The sequence below is a fragment of the Balaenoptera musculus genome, chromosome 1 (assembly GCF_009873245.2).
Source record: "Balaenoptera musculus isolate JJ_BM4_2016_0621 chromosome 1, mBalMus1.pri.v3, whole genome shotgun sequence".
NCBI classification, from domain to species: Eukaryota; Metazoa; Chordata; class Mammalia; order Artiodactyla; family Balaenopteridae; genus Balaenoptera; species Balaenoptera musculus.
Window position 1 is genome coordinate 95963410 of NC_045785.1, and position 18009 is coordinate 95981418.

General features: G+C 44.2%; 1 protein-coding gene across 1 annotated transcript in view; it reads right to left on the bottom strand.

Annotated features, from left to right (window-relative positions):
* Positions 1–1702: 1702 nt before the first annotated feature.
* SORT1 (sortilin 1) overlaps positions 1703–18009 on the bottom strand; it is a 75847-nt gene continuing 59540 nt past the window's right edge. Inside the window, 9 exon segments of the mRNA XM_036853178.1 lie at positions 1703–6265; positions 6484–6607; positions 6873–6979; positions 8436–8544; positions 9155–9271; positions 12706–12895; positions 15675–15865; positions 16815–16983; positions 17319–17421. Coding sequence (XP_036709073.1) covers positions 6251–6265; positions 6484–6607; positions 6873–6979; positions 8436–8544; positions 9155–9271; positions 12706–12895; positions 15675–15865; positions 16815–16983; positions 17319–17421 — 1125 coding nt within the window. The 3' untranslated portion in view covers positions 1703–6250.

The window sequence follows — 18009 nt, forward strand, 5'->3', positions numbered from 1 at the left end:
GACTTACTCTGAACCTCAGGTCCCTGGTCCATGGAACGAGGGATGATGATGCCACAATTGTGTTGAAAATAAAATGGTAAAAGTATATGAAAGTGGCCAGAGCACAGTAGGTGTTACATACTAAAGGTCCTATGTGATTTCTAGGCTCACCAGACCATCATTTATATGTTCCATGCACTCCATCCAATCAATCTGGTTTCCTATCATATTCTACTTTCTCATCTCCAGAAGCTGGCATCCCCTCTGTGAAAATATATACATATATATATATATATATAATTTTTTTTTTCTTTAAGTAGACTTAAAGAGCAGTTTTAGGTTCACAGCAAAGTTGAGTGGAAAGCAGAATTCCCACATTCCCCCCTTCCCCTCCTCTCCTTTATTTTTTATGGAAACAAATGAGTATGGTTGAATGAATGAGCTCCTTACTCATTTTTCCCCTTTAGCCCTCAAATTGGGGGCAGTCATTAGGATTCTGGGAGCCTGTTACTATCTTGGGGTGTGGGACAGAAGCCCAGAACTCATCTTTGTAACCTGTATAGGGACTGAGGGCTAGGACAACCTGTAGACACAGTTGGTGCCCAGGAAGCTGTTTATCAGGAGCTAGGATGACTGAAGAGGGTGACCGTGGAGCTTGACCTTGGGCTGGTGGTGAGAGGCTGCACTGTGTCATGTCAGGATTTGTGTAAAGGCCTCTTGGACCTATTTCTCTCGTCTGACCCAGCCAAGGCCCTTACTAGTCCAGACAGTACACCAGGGGACTCCCAACACCCCCTCTTACACCCCACTTAATCCATGCTTTGATGAGGAGGTTGGCCCAGGCTTTTGGACTTAGCTCCTTGTTGCAAGTGAAGAATCAAATAAAAAAGGCAGACTCCTAGGGTCTTATCCATTGGAAAAGCTAATTTAATAGGTCTAGGTGGGATATGCATTTTAAAAAAACCACCTACTGATTCTGTTGCAGGAAGTCTTAGAACACTACGTTAGATAGAATTCCCGAAAATAAACCACCTTGGATAACCTCCTGGGGGAGGACTCTTCCAGCAGACATGGGCTCCTCAAGGGCAAGGTCTCTGCCTGGTCATCTTTAGACCATGACGCCAGAGTAAGCATTAAATGGAAATACCCGCCAGGACGGAAGGCTGAGCAGTCGTCAGGCTTGGCTAAAGGCTCAGTGGGGGTGGGCAGGAACCTCCCCTAAAAGAAATATTTTGGAGGAGAGGAAAGTTGCAACTCTTCGAAGGTCCTTAAATGAAATGGGTCAGGAAGGATTACGAGTAAGAGCAGCAGGAGAAACGTTAAGAGGGGCAGATGGAAAGGTGCGGAAGGTAAACTCCTTGGTGTTATCAACCTGCTAGAGGAACATGGAATTCAAGAGAGTAATGACATGTTGCTGTGTGCAGAAGGAAGAGTGTAGCGGTTGAAACTGAGAAACTGTACTGGGTGGCTCAGCTAGACTTTCCCGGAGTAAGAACAAGAAAGCTGCTTTTACAAACACCCATGGGAGGTAGATCTTTGTGAGCATAAAGCAGAAAAAGGTGAGTAGTTTTTCCCATAAATTATCTAATACCTTACATGCTATAAATGAATAGTCCTGGCTCTTTAACTGACTTATTCTCTGGTTGCTGGAGATTGATTTTTGAAGCTAGAAAACTGGAAAAGCTTTCATATTAACAAACTGTAGCTTAGTCATTTTAGTAGGTCAGGTAACAAAGTCCAGTCTGTTTTATTTCTAACCCAAATACTGCAAATATACAGAAAATTACCAGTACAAAGTTAAACACACCCAGATTTATTTACACAATGCTAAAGAAATTTGAGTTTTATTTCCATTTTGTGGAATTTTATTCTAGGGTCTGGCTTTTTTGTGTAACCGACATTGGTCATTGAAACTTGATTATCCCACCTCACATGCAATTTTCTGTCCCAAGGGAACAGAAAACTTGGGTTTTTAGCATACATGCAGTAACGATCTTAATACTGCTTTACACTTTTGTACCGACAGCTTGGGGTGGAGGCAGAGAAGTTACAGAGCAAGGAAGGACCACATGCTGATAGGGAACAAGAGACAAGACAGGGCTGGACAACAGGCACATGGGGACCCTGAGCATTTCTGTGCACGAGGATAAGGAGGGTGCCATCAAACCCCTCCTCTCTAGACGTCCAAACACAGGAGGTGGGCAGAATCATCAGGAACATTTAAGTCACCCGACCACAAACTGAGGGCATGCGGAGGATGAGAACTGCATTAAAGACTTGGAACATATCAATAAATCATTAACATGTACACTATACAGTTTATACATGTATATATGTACACACACACACATATATATATAGAAAGGTACAGATTAGTTTAAGTTATCCCATAAAAACAAGGACGCTTAAAAATGTACCAGTGTGAAAAAATGCGTACAGTTAAGTTGTTGAAGACAATTTCTAATTAATGTTCTGATTCTTGTTATAATGCAAAGTAGCCAAGAAATCAACATGTTCCTGCTATTTTAATCATCCTCCATGAGGGTGAGGCCTGGGCTCTGCTAGGGCAGGACGGCACTCCTAGAGCTGCCTGAGCTGGGCAAATCAGTGGCAGATGGAACAAAGTCTGGCACCTGCTGAGTGCCAGTGCTGAAAGTCTGGCCCTCCCTATCACTCCATCATGTGGCAAATCTTAAACTTTGGTTTTTGTTCAAAGGACATGTAAGTCCATGTTAATCTTCCTGCTTGAGGGAAGGTAGTAGCAAAGCTGAAAAACTGAATCTCTTCCTATTTTAGCAGTTCCAAGTATCTGGGCTTCATGTGGGGCAAGAGGGCGGTACCAAAAATGAGCAGGGTGAGCTCTAAGCCATTGCATACAGGAGCGGGGCTCTTTAAAGCTCTCTGAAAAGGAAAGAGAGAATCTCTCTACCTGAATCATTTGCCTAGAAAAGAAAGAAATGACTCAAGTCAGGCCAGTCCTGCCACCTGGGGTGGATGCGAACTGCTCTGCACTCCTCTCTCTATCCTTGTACCGTGACGAAGGCCATGGGAGAACCAGCAATGGTTTACAGAGCCAGCGGCGGCCAGCTCATTACTTATCTGTCAGGGATGAAAGGCCAGCTTGGGCACGTAGGGGCCCAGAGGCAAACCTAAGAATTAGAGAGACACACACTGGAAAGCCTATTCAGAGGCAGACGGCAAATTCTCAGTTTTAGTTACAGCTAATCTGTTGAATCTCTTGAGCCCAGCCTAGAACTGCCACAATCCTCCAAACACTTTCATTCTTCTAAGGCGCATTCCCATTCGATGAACAGCCTGGGTGTATGCATCCCTGGTCTCTGGTTTCACTAAAAACCAAGAGCCCCCTTACGTCCAAGACACCTGTCCACAGAGCACGAAGGATGATGAGTTCTCTGCCTGGATTTTAGAGCTCAGATCACTTTGGACGGTCTAATATGTCCAACCTACCTTACAGTGCTAACTTCTATTGCTGAAATACTCTTTTGCTATCAAGCCTGAGACTTTACACAACTTCACTTTCAAAGATAATTCTCCTAACATCGATAGGACAAATTGGAAATCTTCTTTTCTTAGAAGCTGTCACGGATTTAGGCCGTTTTCCTCTCTGGCTGAGGGCATACACTTGTGAGAGAGCCGGCTGACACAGAAGGCTAACTAGCCAGGCTTGTTAGCAGTCCTCAAGCCAACTGAGCTCGCTAGCCAGCCAGGGGTGGGAGGACAAGAAGAATGAAGAGGGTGACTCATCAACTGAGATTCCATTCCTGCACTCTTGAACAGTGACCCTCAACAAGGTGAGGGGCGGTTTCTAAACACATATTCAAAATTACCATTACTTTTGTTTTCAGCCATGAAAAACAGGAGAATAAACTCTTCTCTTTACTAAGGTGGCAAAAAAGAGCTAAATACTGCTCTGAAAGAAATGTCACTGATCCACGTCCTAAAGAATAGCAAGTCATCTATAAGAAAGCAGCTCTGCTCCAGGTGTTCAGCACTGGCGTGCATCAAAATGTATACGAGATCTGAAGACAACCACTGGCGTTACTCATAACACACAGGGACCCTGGCGACTTGCTCCATTTTTGTACCTCAGCTCCATCTCTAATGGGGATTACAACCCCCGCCTTTCTTTTTTTTTTTTTTTTTAAATCTCACGAGAATGTTGTAAGGTTCAAATGACATAATGCAAGAGAAAAAGTGCTGTGAAAACTGCCAAGTTCTACAGAAATATCATTATAGGCAAAGAGCCCTAATCTTATACGGTTAGAGAAGAATATTAACTTTCCTACATCTTAAAACTAATCAGAGAATTACCATATATTGGCACACCTACCCCAGGGGGTATATGCGGGGAGAAGACGTGTATGATGTAAGTAGGTCTTTTCTGGACATCAAATTCATTTTGGGCAGGAGGTGAGGGCGACCGGGACAAAAGCCGATACTTGATCATTTGTGAGCTGGTATATCTTTGGAATTACTTTTAATTTAAAAACCTTGTAAAAGGAATGGGCTTTTCCTAAAAGACTAGTGTTCTCTGGCTCTAACAAGTATTAACTCTCTTTACAAAAACTGCCCTACCTTTATAGCTCCCTGACTCATTTAAGTTTACTGCAGTTTCAAAGTCTCTAGAATTCTCCATCCATTCCCTCCCCCACTTTCCCTGCGGCTGTGAATTCTGGTGAGGCGAGAACTCAGCCATCTGCTCATGCATTCTGACAAAAGTTAATTTGGCACATTTACTTTTTCCTGACTTCCTAGCCATAAAGTGAACTAGCAGCAAAATGGCAGTTTAGCAAAGAGTGTCCCCATCATAATTATCGGGAGAAACTGTGACGGGCACAGCAGGTATGCTGAGACTGAAAACGTACTACTATATTCCTGTACAGCAAATAGTCAAGCTGTATTAAAACTAACGATTGCAGCTTTCCATCACTATATGGCCACCCCAAAATCCATCTTGCTACATTTCTAATTTATTTCATCTTTTAAAATGTCAAAAGGAAAATTTTTTAAAATTTAAAATACGAACTTAACGTATCACACGAAACATCATCTACACTAGAAGTGTGTTTTTCAGTTGGTTCAGCCAAAAGTTTCATGCCAACAAACTACTTGGCAAAGCTGGGGAAAAGGGCAGAGGAGGAGGGTCTGGTAATAAAATTCTGATTTTTTTAAAAAAGCCTAAATCTGAAAACATGTCTAGTCATGGCTCCATGCAGAGCAGCAACCTAAGAGGAAGCAAATAAGCAGCCATTCTAATGATTCACCAAGGAGCTAGCACAGCAGGCAGGAGGGGACGCAGAAGACTGTGACGTGCCATCCTCAGGGGCTGCACGGCCCATGCCACCAGCCACTCCAGCGAAGAGCTCGCTCAGCCTGGGCACACAGCCCGGGCAAGCCTGAACCCAGACCCTAAGCAAGTCCACTGGCACACACACAAAGCATGGCTTGAAAGATCTCGGAAGAAGCAAGAGTTTCTCCTTTAATAGGTGCTAAGTCTAGTCAATTCTCTGCTGCTCCCTTTTTCCTGCCCCAAGTTAAAAATATTGCCCTTTAAGTTTTCCTGATTTAGTGTCTTGGAAGCACATGTAAGTTAGTTGCCAAAGGGCAATTAATGAGGGTATTGCCTAATTAAACCAGGGAAAAGAAAAATCACTGTGGCCTATGGTCCCTGAAAAAACAACAACAACAGAAAGCAGGGATCTGTGTGAGGAGCTGGTGCGCAATGTTCTTGGAGCGGGGCTGTCCCCAGATGGGAGGAAGGCTGCCAGGCTGTGCCAGTCATCGCAGCCTCTGTGCTCATCTCTGCGGCTGCTTCGTGTTGCCAGCACAGCCTGGGACGGCACCAAGTGCTTTGTGAGAGTTGATGCTGAAGCTGGCAGGTGCCCTGGGGCAGGCGCCATGCAAAACATGCAACAGTGGGGTTAGTGAAAAGTTCCCTTCAATTCCATTTCATTTCCCTTAAAAAACAAAAACAAAACCGAAAAGGGCCCGTACCTTGCAAAAAGACAGAACTTGAAATGAAAAGTTAAAGAATTAAAATTTTCCCTCTCTTCTCAGGGCCAATTGTAAGAGTGTTTAGGGTCCCCACCCCCCATTTCTTAGTGTAGGTCCTTTTGGCTTTGATGGAAGCAGCAGAAACAGAGCTGGGTCCCTCGCAACGGGAAATTTATTTCCCCAAGTCGGAGCCACAGGGAGTGTAAGAGGTACTGCGGTTCCATCATCTGTGCTCAGTCCCAGCTCCTTTGAGGAGCTATTCCAGGAGGTCCTGAAAAGAAACACATAGGCCATATTATTTACAGACCAAAAAAATCCCTATTTTGAAAGCCATTACCTAGTTTCTGGGCTGGCCAAGTCTTACAGTCATTAAATTGCTGCTTCTAGCTTATACCCTCCTTTGCTTCAATCATTATCTTGATCATGAGTAAGAAAAGATCACCCTTTTAAAAAATTTCTGGACCACCCCTCAAGAAGAAATAGTCTCACCTCATCTGAGTCATCATGATAACCACTTTTATGAGTGTGGGAGGTTGTGTCCAAAGCATCCACACCATCCACACCATTGGCCTCCGCATGTTGCTGGAGCACAGAGTATCGATGCACCAGGAACCTGTGGGTGGAAACCACCGTCAACCCTCACATGGTGAGGAGGGGTGCATTTCCTATAGGACGGTGGATTTTCCAAGTTTTACACACTTGCAGAATGAGTCACACATATAGGAAGCACAGCCCGTAGCTGGCATATGGAAAATGTAAGGAAAGATTTGGGCCTGATGTTTCAGGAACATCACTTCAACTAGTTAGTTTTTGCCAGGGGCAGACTCAACCGTCTGCCCTCGGAGGACTTTCTGGTTTGATTGATTTCCGTTCCTTACCTTCCCCCACAGACGTATTTCTTCACAATGAGCACTCCTGCTACGACTGTGACCAGCATCAATCCCACAGTAGCCAGGATAATCGGAACAGAATTTGACTTGGAATTCTTGATAAATTAAAACACAAACACAAACAATTTTGGGTGTGCATATTCTAGGACTGAATTCAAAGAGGCTGCTCATTACCCTATTTCTCTGTTGAATGATCTGCAGTCTCTAGGCACCTAATGATGATACTTTCCCAACCCCAACCCCCGCCCCCAAGATGAACCATCTCAGTGCTACCAGGAGAATATCACAGCTGGCAGAGGGTAACCAGAACTTCAACTGCCTTAAAGCTGTCAGAATGGTGCAAACTCAGTGGCTTCCACGTCAAAGTTACACTGGAAGCCGTAGCAACTACCTAGATCAAATGGTAATTGTGACTGTTCCCCACTACCACTGTTCATAAGTCTTGGAGCTTTTAAGGGTGAAGCAGGAAAGGGAGACTATGATAATAAGTGGGCTGAATGAGTCTAAAACAGGGCCACCACCTGGGAAGGAGCTGTGCCAATGTTACGTTAGGCAAGCCATCGTATGACACCAAGATTATTTTTTACTTAAGTTGTGTATGTTTTTACAAATAAGCTTTCTGTATCATTGTTTGAGTGTGACCTACCTGCTTTTGGGTGGGAGATAGGGAGTGTGTGTTTTCAATGTATCCAAGAGGAGGCGGAGCTGGATTCTGGGACAAGTTGTGTCCCTGTGGGCGGGAGTCCTGTGCAATCACACACACAAACACTCTGAGACAGCCACCAGGAGTGCAGGGTGGGATGCAGAGAAGGAGGACTTGCCCCCAACAAGTACACACACCCACACATTTTTCTCCCACTGCCTTCTTAATCCCACCCCTTGTCAGGCCCTCATCCCTTAGAAGGTTAGATAGGAGGGAACTGCAGATTGTCCACCTCTCAATTTCCAGATTAGGAACCTGGGGCCCACAGTTTACCGCCCCAAGTCTCACTGCTGGGCCAGTGCTTCTTTATCAAGAGGCTTCCTCTTTACCATGTCCCCATATCCTAGCCAGATAGTTCAGTGCTACAGAACTGTAATCAGCCCTAAAACTTGCTTCTAAATCAAAACCAGCCCCTTATTACCATAGTTCAGTTTCTCATTCTGAACACACTTGACATGACTCGGCACAGAGATCCACCCTACCTATGGTCCAGTGCCCTTCCCTTCCACATGTGTAAAACTCCAGCCCTTTACAGCCGAACTTCTTGAGTCTTTTTCCCAAATGACTCTGAGCCTCAGAAATTTCCTCAACCGTATGCATCTAAGACTTGGAAAAACTTTCCTGAATACCATTTTTTTTTCCCCAACAAAAACGTTTTCAGTAGATGAGCTTATCGTTGGGTTATGTGACCATCCCTCATCCTGACAGTTTCCTGTACGAAGGGAAACCTGACAGAAGTAGTCTGGCCACTTGTACTCAGTAATAGAGTTCTTGACACTGTAACTTTGACTATTCCTGGCAGAACTTGAAACCCCACTTGTATCTAAACCAGATCTACTTTAACATACCTGCTTTTCGGGACTCAGAAAGTTGCTTGTGCACTTCTTTTTCAAGTCTTTCACTTCTCGAACAGGATTCACTCCGCCCTGGCATCTGTCTCCTGGAATTTTCCGGTACCTGAGAGGCAGAGAAAATTTGTTAACAGAATACAAGATGTACTTCTGGATTCTTGCTTACTCCTGAAAACAAGATTTTTAAAAGTTGCAGAACAACTTCTGGTCATTACACCATCTTTCAGGCCTTGGGGGAGATCTGCAGGGATGCTTTGGGGATATTCTGTGTAGTTTCAGTCCTTGGACAGACCACACATCCCTTGCCTTGCTGGCAGGGACATGCCACCTTCTGCCTTAAGAGACTGCGTCAAAGAACTGTGACCAGGGAAAGCACGTCAACACGCGGTACATAAACCACAGGGGAGGGGAGTGTTTATCAGGGAAGGAGGCAGTGAGCCGCCTCTAGAGCAGTGCTCTCTACTGTGGTGGCTATTTACACTTAATTAAAATTACTTCAGTTCCTCACTCACACTGGTGTCAACAGCTACACAGGGCTAGTGGCGACCGCATCAGACACAGCGGATTGCAGAACATTTCCCCCATCACAGAAAGTTTTAGCGGACAGTATTTTTCTAGAGCGCTCTCAAACACTGCTCAGAACTCGGCGCAGAGACGCAGCTTTCACTCTGCGCAGTGGAGACCCAGTCCCGATACGGGAGAAGCAGCCATCTCACCCATTTGTCGTCAGGTGCTCTTCTCTCCCGTACAAACAAAACTCTAGGTCGTGGCCCTTCAGTTCTGGCTGTTCCACACACTTGGAGTCATTTTCTGGACGGAAGTAGCCAAAATCACTGTAAGAATCAGCAAATAAGGTATCTTTCAAAGTTGCTGAAAGACAGGAAGCGACTAGCAATGAAGGCTTTATGTGGGGCAGTGGATGGTCAATGTCCCAGTCTTGGGTTGCCAGAAAAAAGCTAAGGAAGCCTGTGACATATAAAGAGGTCTGTTTAGGAAAAAAAAGCACACGGGGAGGGCTGAACTGAGGGAAAATAGCTTATGGATTGGGCCTGGTGGACTTCAGACTCAGTAGCTAGGAGTCCCGCACAGACAGCTCAGGCTCCGGGAAGGGAAGGAGGGCAGCCTGCAGGGGGTGGGGACTCACGTGACTAAGACACAGAGAAATAGTACATCAGCAGCAGATCTAAACTCAGGGACACTTAGCAACTCTTTTATTTCTCTCCAAATAACTCGTTTACCCATGTTCTACCCATGGCGGGTATGTTAAACCTTTCCTGCCTTCCCCACTCCGTGTCCCTCTTAGTTTTTTAGATGGTCCTGGCCGCCAATGTGAATGCCTGTTCCTGCCCTCCATTCCATCCCATCTCTCCATAGCGCCACCCATCTGCTCTCCTTTCTCTGCTTTCCCCAAAGAAGTGACATGAGCGGCCTCGGCCCCAGCCTTCCTACCGCCCCTGGGCGGGGGCTCGCTTCATGGACAGCGTGGCAGTGACCGCTAGTCCCACTCACCTGGAGGCTTCTCCTGAGCTTGAACCTGTCCTCTTCCTTCACCATCCTCTCCGTTACTGGCCAGATTTCTTAAAAAATATTTTTTCCTTGTTCTGTTTTACTCATTTACTTTTTATTCTATGCATTTGGGCTTCGACCCCCCTCTGCAACCTTGAAAATGAATGTCTGTGGCCCTCCAGGGCTCACCAGTCATCCAACCTAGGGGGCTCTCTCTGTCTCGTTCACTCTGACCACCTATTCTGGGGCACCTGCCACACTGCTGTGCCCCAGCCACTGAGGCCCTGAGAGCTGCACTCATCTGTTTCTTTGGTCACTGCTTGCTCTGCTCTCTTCCTAACCCATAAGTGCAGATGTTTTCCAAGATCCTATAATTCATTCTCTTACTCTGTATTTGCTCCCCCTTCATGAGCTTAACTATTTGTTGCAACTAAAACTTCTAGGTTTTACCTCTCTTGAGCTCTAATCCTATGCATTTCCAAATACCTGCTGGACACTGCCACCTAAATCTGCTGACAGAACCTCAAATAAACAAAACATTCAAAATACATCACGTTTCCTCCTTCGTGCCAGTCCCTCCGGTCATTTCCTCCGTTTGTCCAGGACACTACCTTCCTTCCCACCATCTAAGTTGGAAGCAGCCTGAGCACCCCCATCTGGACCCGCTCACTTCTTTATCGTGACTACTGTGACTTCCCCTCATGGCCCATCTTCCAGCACACCCTTCCTGATCACGCTGTTGTGGGGGGGGGGGGCATCTAAGCCCACATCAGTCCACGGGCTTTAACGACCTGCTTCTTCCCAGATGTGCATGGTCAAATCCTACGGCTCGTCAGGGCTCAGGCCAAATGCCACCTCCTCTACAAAGCCTTCTTTGACCCACCTACCTCTTTTCAGCTCTGGATGGAATAGTCTCTCCTTTTTCTAAATCCCCAAGTATCCCACCTTCTGTTTCAAACATAATTATGTGCATCTTACCAGGAGAGTCTATAATAAACTTCCTGTTATCACTTTGCACTGCCCTGTGCATAGAAAATATTCAATGAATGTTTGGTAATATATAGATGCTGCTTGTACTTCAAGGCTTTCTGACAAATATTTAAGGGAGAGGGTAGAGAGAACAAAAGATACAGAAGACACCACGCCTCCAATAACAAGGAGAAATTTCTGGCAAAAATTTTATGTGTTCAATTCAAAATTTCAGGGACCATACCCTTCCCACTCACAAAGCACACATTTCTCAAGCACGTGGGAAACAGTGTGCAGGCTCTGGAGCTGAATGGCCAGGTTCACATCACAGCTCTGCCACATGATGGCAAATTAGTCATAACCTCTCTGTACCTTCATTTCTCCCTTTGTGAAATGGAAATAACCAGAGTACCTCTCTCACGGGGCTGCTGAGGGGAAGTGTAAACAGAGGTACTGCTAAAAAACGTCAGCTGCTATCATTATGACTATGTGATTATCAAATACAATATGCGCTCAAAGAGTCTGGAGTTTAATGGTGGAAGCAAATCTATACACAATAATTAAAATATGGTAAGTGCTGTATTAGGAGCCTAGATGAGGAAAAGCTGGGGAAGGCTTTAAGAAGGCGGTATCTGAGCTAAGTATTAAAGGCCAAGTAGGAATTCACCAGGCTTGGGGGTCAAGCAGGGAAAGACTTCCAGGAAGAAGCAGCAGCATGCACAATGGCATGGAGCTCTGAAGAAGCACAATGTGTTTGGAAAATAGCAGAAGCTCAGGTGACCGAGAGCCACCCTGTGTGCAGTTAAGGATGGGAGACAGCCCTTCAGAGTTTGACAGTATCAATAAGCTCTAGCCCTATTACAACATCAAAGTGGTCTGAGTGATATTTTCCCCTGCGGAAATAGAGAAAGGAGGACCCCTGGCCATTCCACAGATATGAGCCACGCAGGAGGAAACACACTGGGTCAGACTGCAGTTTGCTCAGTCCTGTATTCTCTTGTCACCTGCAGTTCAGGAGAATACATTGTGAGAGGACAGGACTGCTATCTGCCTGCTTTCTTTTCCAAATCCACTTCTACCTCCTGTCAGTATCTTTTGCAGGTAACAAGTTCCATAAGATTAGTACCTGTGATGTGAAGCAGTTCCTTATTTGCCCTAAGCTACCTTGCTTAGGCTACCTAGGGACTCCCTCGCCCTTGTATAATCAACTAACCCTGTGCCAGCCAAGTAACTAATCCTTAAGCCTGGACGGTCCTGAACTCTAGGGAGTCCACCTTGATGGCCTCTAAGCCTTGATGGGACGTACAGACCATACATACTGATGTCACCTCCTCTCTCAGGACAGATCCACACTCTTTCCGCCTTCAGTCCTGCAGACGATCCCAAACCTAGTACCCTACCTGCTACACCCAGGCTGTCAGGCTGCTTGCTAAAGTCCAGTTTCCTCTTAGCTCCTGTACCACTTTCTTGGTGTTTTCTGTCCTATCATCTTCTCTCTCTCTCCTTTTTAATTCTCACCCTCCTTATGTACCTCTCTCCTTCCCACCACTGCCAAATCAGGATGTCCAGGGGTTGTTGCTGGTTCTGGCCAATAAGTAACTGATACGATGTTATCTGTCCAATTATTAACAACTCTGGTTCCCTTTCTCTGTGCCTCAATTTCCTTAATAAGAAGCAACAGTTCTCCACTCTTGAGGAAGAAGGGAAAGAAAAGGATTTAAATATTTTTGAACTGTCTTTTGCCTCCTCCAGCACGGGAAATGGCTGATAGGGATCTGAGGGATGCTGATACCAGAGGAAGTCCTCCAGGGAGCAGGGACAGACGGACGGCTGCTTGGTCACAACATAGTCCCGACCATTCTGACAGACGGACGACTTGCGTAGCCGTAGGTACTGTTCTTTATAGCCTAAAATGCAGCCATCTCCATAATCTCCAGGGTCTGTGGAGTGAGCCAGCCATATGGTATAGTCCTTCTCTTCACCTAAAAGAAAGACAGGCTGTTCAGGAAACTGCCTGGGACAGAACCCACCCATGTGAGGCAGCTGCCAGGCAATAGGAAGAACGAGGAGAAGAAAAGTAGGGATGTCTGACTCAACCTATTGCTTCACTTTGGAATTGCAAATGAAAGTTAACATTAGTGGGAGCCTACCAGCAACTGACTTTTCTTCATGCTAGGGAGGAGTCCTTTGCATCTCATGGCCCATTTGGGTTCTAGGAAAAACCTTATTTTTGACGTGGGGAGCTGGATGGAGACCTCTAAGGTTCCTTCCAGACTGAGAAGCTGCTGTCTTTAAGTCTTGCACACCTGTGCCCTTGTCAGCAGGAGCTGTCAGAGGTAAGCAACCAGATGCTTGCCTTTAGGACAAGACACCAATAGCCAAAAGCATGGGTTTAATTTCACTATGGGTTAGTTTTGCTTCAAACGGAAGGGGAAACATACTTTCTAGACTTTTAACTCTTGTTGACTGGCTTTCAAATGAAGACTGTTATGACAGTCAACCTGGCTTAGTTTGTCATATCATCCACTCCTGGAAAAATGACTCAAAGGCTGTGGCCTAAAGACTGTGGATTAGGTTTTTATCTTTTGGGATGTGAAGACCAGCACAGGGCCTGTTAAAGAGCAGGGGCTTAACAAATCTTTAATGATGTTAAACTTCAGGGATAACTGTAGAGCTGCCTGCTGAGGGGAAAACTTATAAGCCAGCTTCTTTACAGCCTATTTAGTGAATTTAGATTATAATGACTCTCCGATTTTAAATCACTGAAACATCTTGCAGAAAAGAAAGGTCCAAACTGAGTGCTTCTGCTTCCTGCAGGACTCACTAAATTAACATGCTGAGGAAACGGGCCCCTAACACAGCCTAATAACAGTCAGGACCAAATTTAACCAGAGCTTCTCGAAACTTAAGTCTTCTACCGTATTACGCCAGAAAGCAACTACGGGTCACGGGTGGTCACTTTTTTCTCAGTTTTTTCTTTTATCCTCCATGTTTTCAGGACAATGTCAGCATCTTTGGTACTGGGGGCCTGGGATTGCTTGTGATTCTTAGGAACACCCTGCAATGAATATTTTTAACTTCTCTGAAGCCATTTCTGGGCCTGCCTTCCAGTTTGAAGTCACAGCATTCCGAAATGGTCAAGCCAAACTCTTGCATGAAAACTTCCTCACTTCAACATTTTGATAAGTGACACAATCAGTTAGATGCTCTTTGTAACACACTTTCCTCTAGAGTTTCTTCTACAGTTTTGCTGTAATCAAGTGTGAAAAACCCTGAAGTGTTATGAAATAGTTTTAGACAAACATAAACATGCATTATCCTTACAAGCAGAAAAAACTCTCAGAAAATGCTACAGAGATCTAAAGTGCAAAACTATACTCTCCTAGATGTCCACATGCGGCTGGTCTGAATTGAGATTCACCATAAGGGTGAGTGTAAAATATGCACTGGATTTTGAGGCCCTAGTTAGAAGAAAAAGAATGTAACAGATGGCCAAAAATCACATGAAAAGATGCTCAACATCACAAATTATCAGAGAAATACAAATCAAAACTACAATGAGGTATCGCCTCACACCGGTCAGACTGGCCATCACCAAAAAGTCTACAAATAATAAATGCTGGAGAGGGCGTGGAGAAAAGGGAACCCTCCTACACTGTTGGTGGGAATGTAAATTGGTACAGCCACTATGGAGAACAGTATGGAGGTTCCTTAAAAAACTAAAAATAGAACTACCATATGATCCAGCAATCCCACTCCTGGGCATATATCCAGAGAAAACCATAACCCAAACGGATACATGCACCCCAATGTTCATTGCAGCACTGTTTACAATAGCCAAGACATGGAAGCAACCTAAATGTCCATCGACAGAGGAATGGATAAAGAAGATGTGGTACATATATACAATGGAATATTACTCAGCCATAAAAAGAATGAAATAATGCCATTTGCAGCAACATGGATGGACCTAGAGATTATCGTACTAAGTGAAGTAAGCCAGACAGAGAAAAACAAACACCATATGATATTGCTTATATGTGGAATCTAAAAAAAAGGTACAAATGAACTTATTTACAAAACAGAAATAGAGTCACAGATGTAGAAAACAAACTTATGGTTACCAGGGCAGAAAGGGGGGAGAGGGATAAACTGGGAGATTGGGATTGACATATACACACTACTATATATACAATAGATAACTAATAAGGACCTACTGTATAGCACAGGGAACTCTTCTCAATACTCTGTATTGACCTATATGGGAAAAGAATCTAAAGAAGAGTGGACATATGTATATGTATAACTGATTCACTTTGCTGTACAGCAGAAACTAACACAACATTGTAAATCAACTATACTCCAATAAAAATTTTAAAATACCTTAAAGAATGTAAAATATTTCATTAATAATTTAAAAACATTGCTTACACGTTAAAATGATAATATTTTGGACATACTGAAATAACTATATTATTAAAATAAATTTTGCCTCTTTTACTTTTATAATGTAGCTAGCTGATAGAATAATTTAAATTATATATGTGGCTCTCATTTTATTTCTCTTGGACAGTGCTAATCCAAAGAGGGAAGTGCTTTTCTGGTACCATCCCTTTGCCTGCTAACCCACATGGAACATCCTTCAGTCCTCTTTCACACACATGATTTTCTTATTCCAGCTAGAAGAAATTAAACTGAATCGGTTATTTAGGAAAATGGGCTTAAAAGTTTCTGGTAGAAAAGTTCAAAGGAGACACTCACAGTTCCTTTCAAGGATATCTTTAAAATCGATGGTGTAGGAGACCCACTGGCGAGCCAGGAAAGATTCTGTGAAACCCCAGATGCTGATGTTCATGGACTTAGCTCCGGGTTCTGAAGCCAGGCCAGTAAAGTAGATAGGCTCCCTGGTAAACATGTAGGTTTGCCAGCACTGACCCTCGTCTGTGGAGAACCTGAAACCACAATTAGAGAAAGATCATGAGAGAGGACCAACATTTATGGGAATATCAGGAAACCACCGGCTGTTTCATCCCAAATCAGAGAAAAACTCTCATATTTAGGTGATGGCTTACTGACTGTTATATTAATTTTTTTTTTTTTTTTTTTTTTAAAGAATGCTCATCCAGCCATTTTTTTTTTTTTTATTAGCACCTTTAATTATTTATTTATTTATTTAGGCTGTGTTGTGTCTTCATTTCTGTGCGAGGGCTTCCTCTAGTTGCGGCAAGCGGGGGCCACTCTTCATCGCGGTGCACGGGCCTCCCACCACCGCGGCCTCTCTTGTTGCAGAGCACAGGCTCCAGACGCGCAGGCTCAGCAGTTGTGGCGCACGGGCCCAGTTGCTCCGCGGCATGTGGGATCTTCCCAGACCAGGGCTCGAACCCGTGTCCCCTGCATTGGCAGGCAGATTCTCAACCACTGCGCCACCAGGGAAGCCCATTATATTAATTTTTAATGCCTATAGTTAACGGGGAAAAGGGATTCACTCAAATATTATGGAAGAAAATGCCTTTATAAAAATTCTTCCAAAGGAAAGAAAGGATAGTGACCCACGTAAGAGTGGGCTTCTAAGTCAACAAACAGAAATTATATAATAAGAACTTGTACTTAAGGAGTCATTTCCCCTCCAGAGTGCTTAAATGCTCCCATAATATTCTTGTTGGGAGGGAGAAGAGTATTTTTTAAAAGTGACGAAAAGTGTTAGCTAGAGGGAGTCAGAGGAAAAAACAAAGCCATTTAATTTGAGTTGCTCCAAATGCAATCCTTTCAAGCACCTTCCCTACAGCTCCGTAGAATGCACAAATCTGAATCAGGGACTGTAACTTCCCCCCAACAAACTGACAAACATCCCACAGTTGCTCTCTATGCAGATAGTGTGGGTGGAGCTGAGCTCATGCATACTTAATCACATTGATAGGACGGCTGCTGTGCTCGATGGCTACAATGATGCCTCCGGAATCCAGGATGGTGTAATAGTGAGGTCCTTCCAGCATCTTCAGCCAGGAGTAACCCCCATCATCTGAGATGTACACATCTGGGATCATCACTGAGATGGCATCCCCCACGCTACCTACAACACAATCCACCATCTCATCAGCATACATCGGCAACGAAACAGAGAGGATTTACTGTCAAGAGAATAATTCTGAATGAGTTTATTCTGATTATTTCCCATCATGCCTCTTGTAATTGAAAAAAAGGCCACTGATAATTTGGTAAAGGGAGAAGTCATGTTGCTCTCTGATGAGAGTCTATGAAAAACCCACAGTATCATTATCTTGCAAGAAATTCTGCAAAGGATGGTAAAAGCCACGTATGGTGGTTTTCTCACAGGGTTCGACACTGTGACTGAGTTTCAGTGTGCTCAACCACTTCTTCCTGCGGAAGTGAGGGTGGGCTGCTTACCGTGGGCGATGACTATGCCAACAGCATTAGGCTCTGAGAGAGGGGCCATTGGAACGTTTAGTTTCTGGGAGATGCTGTAGGAAGCGTGAATATGAAGGCTGCACTGTGGAAAGAAAGCAAAGCTTAGATTAAAACCAAAGGTGCAATTTTTTTACTCATCTCACAGAGTCTTCTAATAAGGCTTTGAATGTATTAACCCAGACTTCCGTGGGATACTCTTCTTAAAAAATTGTGGTAAAAATCACATACCATAAAATTTATCATCTTAACCATTTTTAAGTGTGCAGTTCAGTAGTGTTAAGTACATTCACACTGTTGTGCAGCCATCACCACCATCCATCTCTGGAACTTCTGTGTCCTGCAAAACTGAAACTCTGTGCCTGTTAAACAGTAACTCCCCATTCCCCCTTCCCCCGACGCTGGCAACTACTATTCTACTTTCTGTCTCTATAAATGTGACTAGTCTAGGTATTTCATATAAGTGAAACCATACGGTATTTGTCCTTCTGTGACTGGCTTAATTCACTTGGCATAATGTCCTTACAGTCCAGCCATGTTGCAGCATGTGCCAGAATACCCTGCCTTTATAAGACTGAATATTATTCCATTGTATTTATACACCACATTTTGCTTATTCATTCATCTGTCAATGGACACTTAGATTGCTTCCATCTTTCAGCTATTGTGAATA